The 2,505-nt window shown below is 49.3% G+C and overlaps 1 protein-coding gene across 1 annotated transcript; it reads left to right on the forward strand.

Moving 5' to 3' along the window:
* Window positions 1–511: 511 nt before the first annotated feature.
* On the forward strand, window positions 512–2,072 carry LOC113210791 (kelch-like protein 21; the record flags this gene model as incomplete). Its single annotated transcript, XM_052277077.1, has 2 exons — window positions 512–1,191; window positions 1,978–2,072. Coding segments are annotated over exons 1-2 (775 nt in total), but the record flags the coding sequence as incomplete, so codon positions are not given.
* Window positions 2,073–2,505: the final 433 nt, after the last annotated feature.

Below are 2,505 nucleotides of genomic sequence, written 5' to 3' on the forward strand. Positions count from 1 at the left end.
TTATTTTTATTCTATTAATTTGACATTCTAGAGCAACAAGTGTAATTTGTGATAAGCCATTTTATTCGAAGGTCTCAGTTCCCCATTGCTGTTATTTTCTTTTCTGTTCTTCACCAGGCACGGACGACGGCGGCCTCTCGTCCCCTGCGCGATGGACAACTGGGCCATGCGTCGAAGGCTGCTGGTCCTAAGTGAGCAGACTTGCCCTTTTGAAACGATCGAGAATCGTTATGACCGCGAACTCACACTCGCTAATGTATGGACTCAGAACAATGACGACGAGGGTGAAATGGAGGGAAGTGGTGACAGAGGCGTTTTCCTAAAACCTGTCCTCAAATGCGAATTAGACTGCAGCCTGTCACTGGGCATTCGCGTGATCTACGCCACTGTGCCGTGCCTAGTCCGTTGCAAGATGCATTGGGGTACTACCCAAAACATGATAAATCGTCCAGCGGAAGCGCAAGTTGTGATACAGCCGTCCACCAATGTGCCAAAGAAACTGATGGCCGTAATGGCGTTGGATCCGCTGGCATCGTCTGCCCGTCTCTCGGGCGGCAGGGGCTACGTGGTGACCGTCACGTTCAAGGTGTACGACATGACCGTCTCCCGGCCGCCCACGGGCCTGGGCCTCTACCTCAACCAGGCCCGTCTGGAGGGGAACCTCTGCGACGTGAAGCTCGTGCTCGACGGCGGCCTTGAGCTGGACGCGCACCGCACGGTGCTGGCCGCCCGCAGCCCGGTCCTCAACAAGATGCTGACGGGGGACTTCAAGGAGGCCCGCGAGTCCCGCGTCCGACTGCACCTGGACCACACGCCCACGGCGGCGTGCCAGACGGCCATCGCCAAGTTTGTGGAATACGTGTACACGGACGAGATTGCGGACTGGGAGAACTGCGAGCTGGAGCTGCTGAAGCTGGCCGACATGTACATGGTGCCCGAGCTGCGGCTAGACACGGAGCTGCGGCTGTGGAGCTGCGACGCCCTGCGCGCCCTGGAGGTGCTGCACGCCGCCGGGCTCGGCGACTTCATCGGCAGGAAGCTGCGCCGCCGGCTCACGGCCATCGTCGTGCACAACATCGCGGACCTGACCCGGGACCTGGCCGGCTCCGTGCTGTGGAACGAGTTTGAAAAGACCTACCCCGCGCTCGTGGACAGCATGTTCTCCTACGCAGCTAAACCGTCGGATGGAGGGTGCGTGCTTGATTGGTCGTTTTAGCGCAGTAAGGAGGAGTTGTATGAAGTTGTCTCCAACTTTTCTGTGTTTGTGTTTGCATGTAAATTTGTTGACTATTTTTCGAAGTATTTCTCGTACCTAGGTTAAGAAGGCAAGCGATATCAGCAATTTGTTGTTTCTTCATTGCGGACTGATTGCGGATTTATCTACTTTAAGTTAGGCCATTGATATTTTATTGTATGCTCACCATATTTCAATGCCATGACAATATACGATGAATACTCGCCCGTACCCTGGACTTTTACTTCAAGTTTATCGTATGTATTACTTCTGCGGGCGGACCGCCGCCTCTCCTGACGGGTGGACTGATCTGTTGGTCGTACGTACCGGTTGGGTTGCCTACGTGGCGGGCGGCTTGAACGTAGCACGTAAGAGGGACGGCCTTGTTTGTAGATGCAACTGATGTGCCCGCATGCATCTTCATTCGGTTTTAGATACAACTGTGTAGCTACAAACGGGGATGTGTAGGAGGGTGGGCCGCCTGCTCCGCACATCTGCCTGGCGGGTCGGCCTACCCAGCGCTTTGCAGGCGCTATCCTCTATCACTAGCCGTGGTTACTGTGTGTATACTTGCTCCGGTACGGCTCACACACTTCTGTAGGTAGGCGCAAGAGTTTGCCCAGAATCTGAATTTTTGGCATTTTTGCTTCCAGAAAGACTGATAGGTTCTAGGGCATGATAACAAAGAGACTGGCTTAAAAACATATTTTAACTTTATACAACTTTCCACATTTTATGTACAGGTTTCAATTACTTATTTGTAAAGAGTTGAAGGCTTTCATCTCACCAAAATTCTTTGCATTTTGGCAGAATGGCAACAATAATGGTAACCAGCCATGTGAGAATTTTATCTCCACAAAATACTTTGGCGTAAAACATTCACAATACATACATTAAAACAGCATTTTTGTAAAAAAATACGATCATTTCCTTTCTAACAATTCTTGTATAGTTTGAAGGCCACTCACACTCAGAGGATCTTTAAAAAGTTCTTATCATACAATAAATACAAAATTTCCACTGCACATATTTTGCAACCTAAATGCAGTACTCAACAAAGAACCATACAATAAAGCATATGTGCAACTGCTGTACTTGTTGAAGATGAAGCCGTGTATAGCTTAGTACATGCATTTTTTCTATAACAGAAAAAGGAATAGAGAAACTGTCTGGTCAAAGCAGGGTTGCTTACTGTTCTGTCCAGAATTTGTGAGAAATGCAGTGAATTGAAGTTTGATGGATAACAGCAAAAACTATATATATAAAAATAA

This window comes from Frankliniella occidentalis, unplaced genomic scaffold (assembly GCF_000697945.3).
Source record: "Frankliniella occidentalis isolate FOCC.00 unplaced genomic scaffold, Focc_3.1 Scaffold5653, whole genome shotgun sequence".
In the NCBI taxonomy this organism is placed as follows: Eukaryota; Metazoa; Arthropoda; class Insecta; order Thysanoptera; family Thripidae; genus Frankliniella; species Frankliniella occidentalis.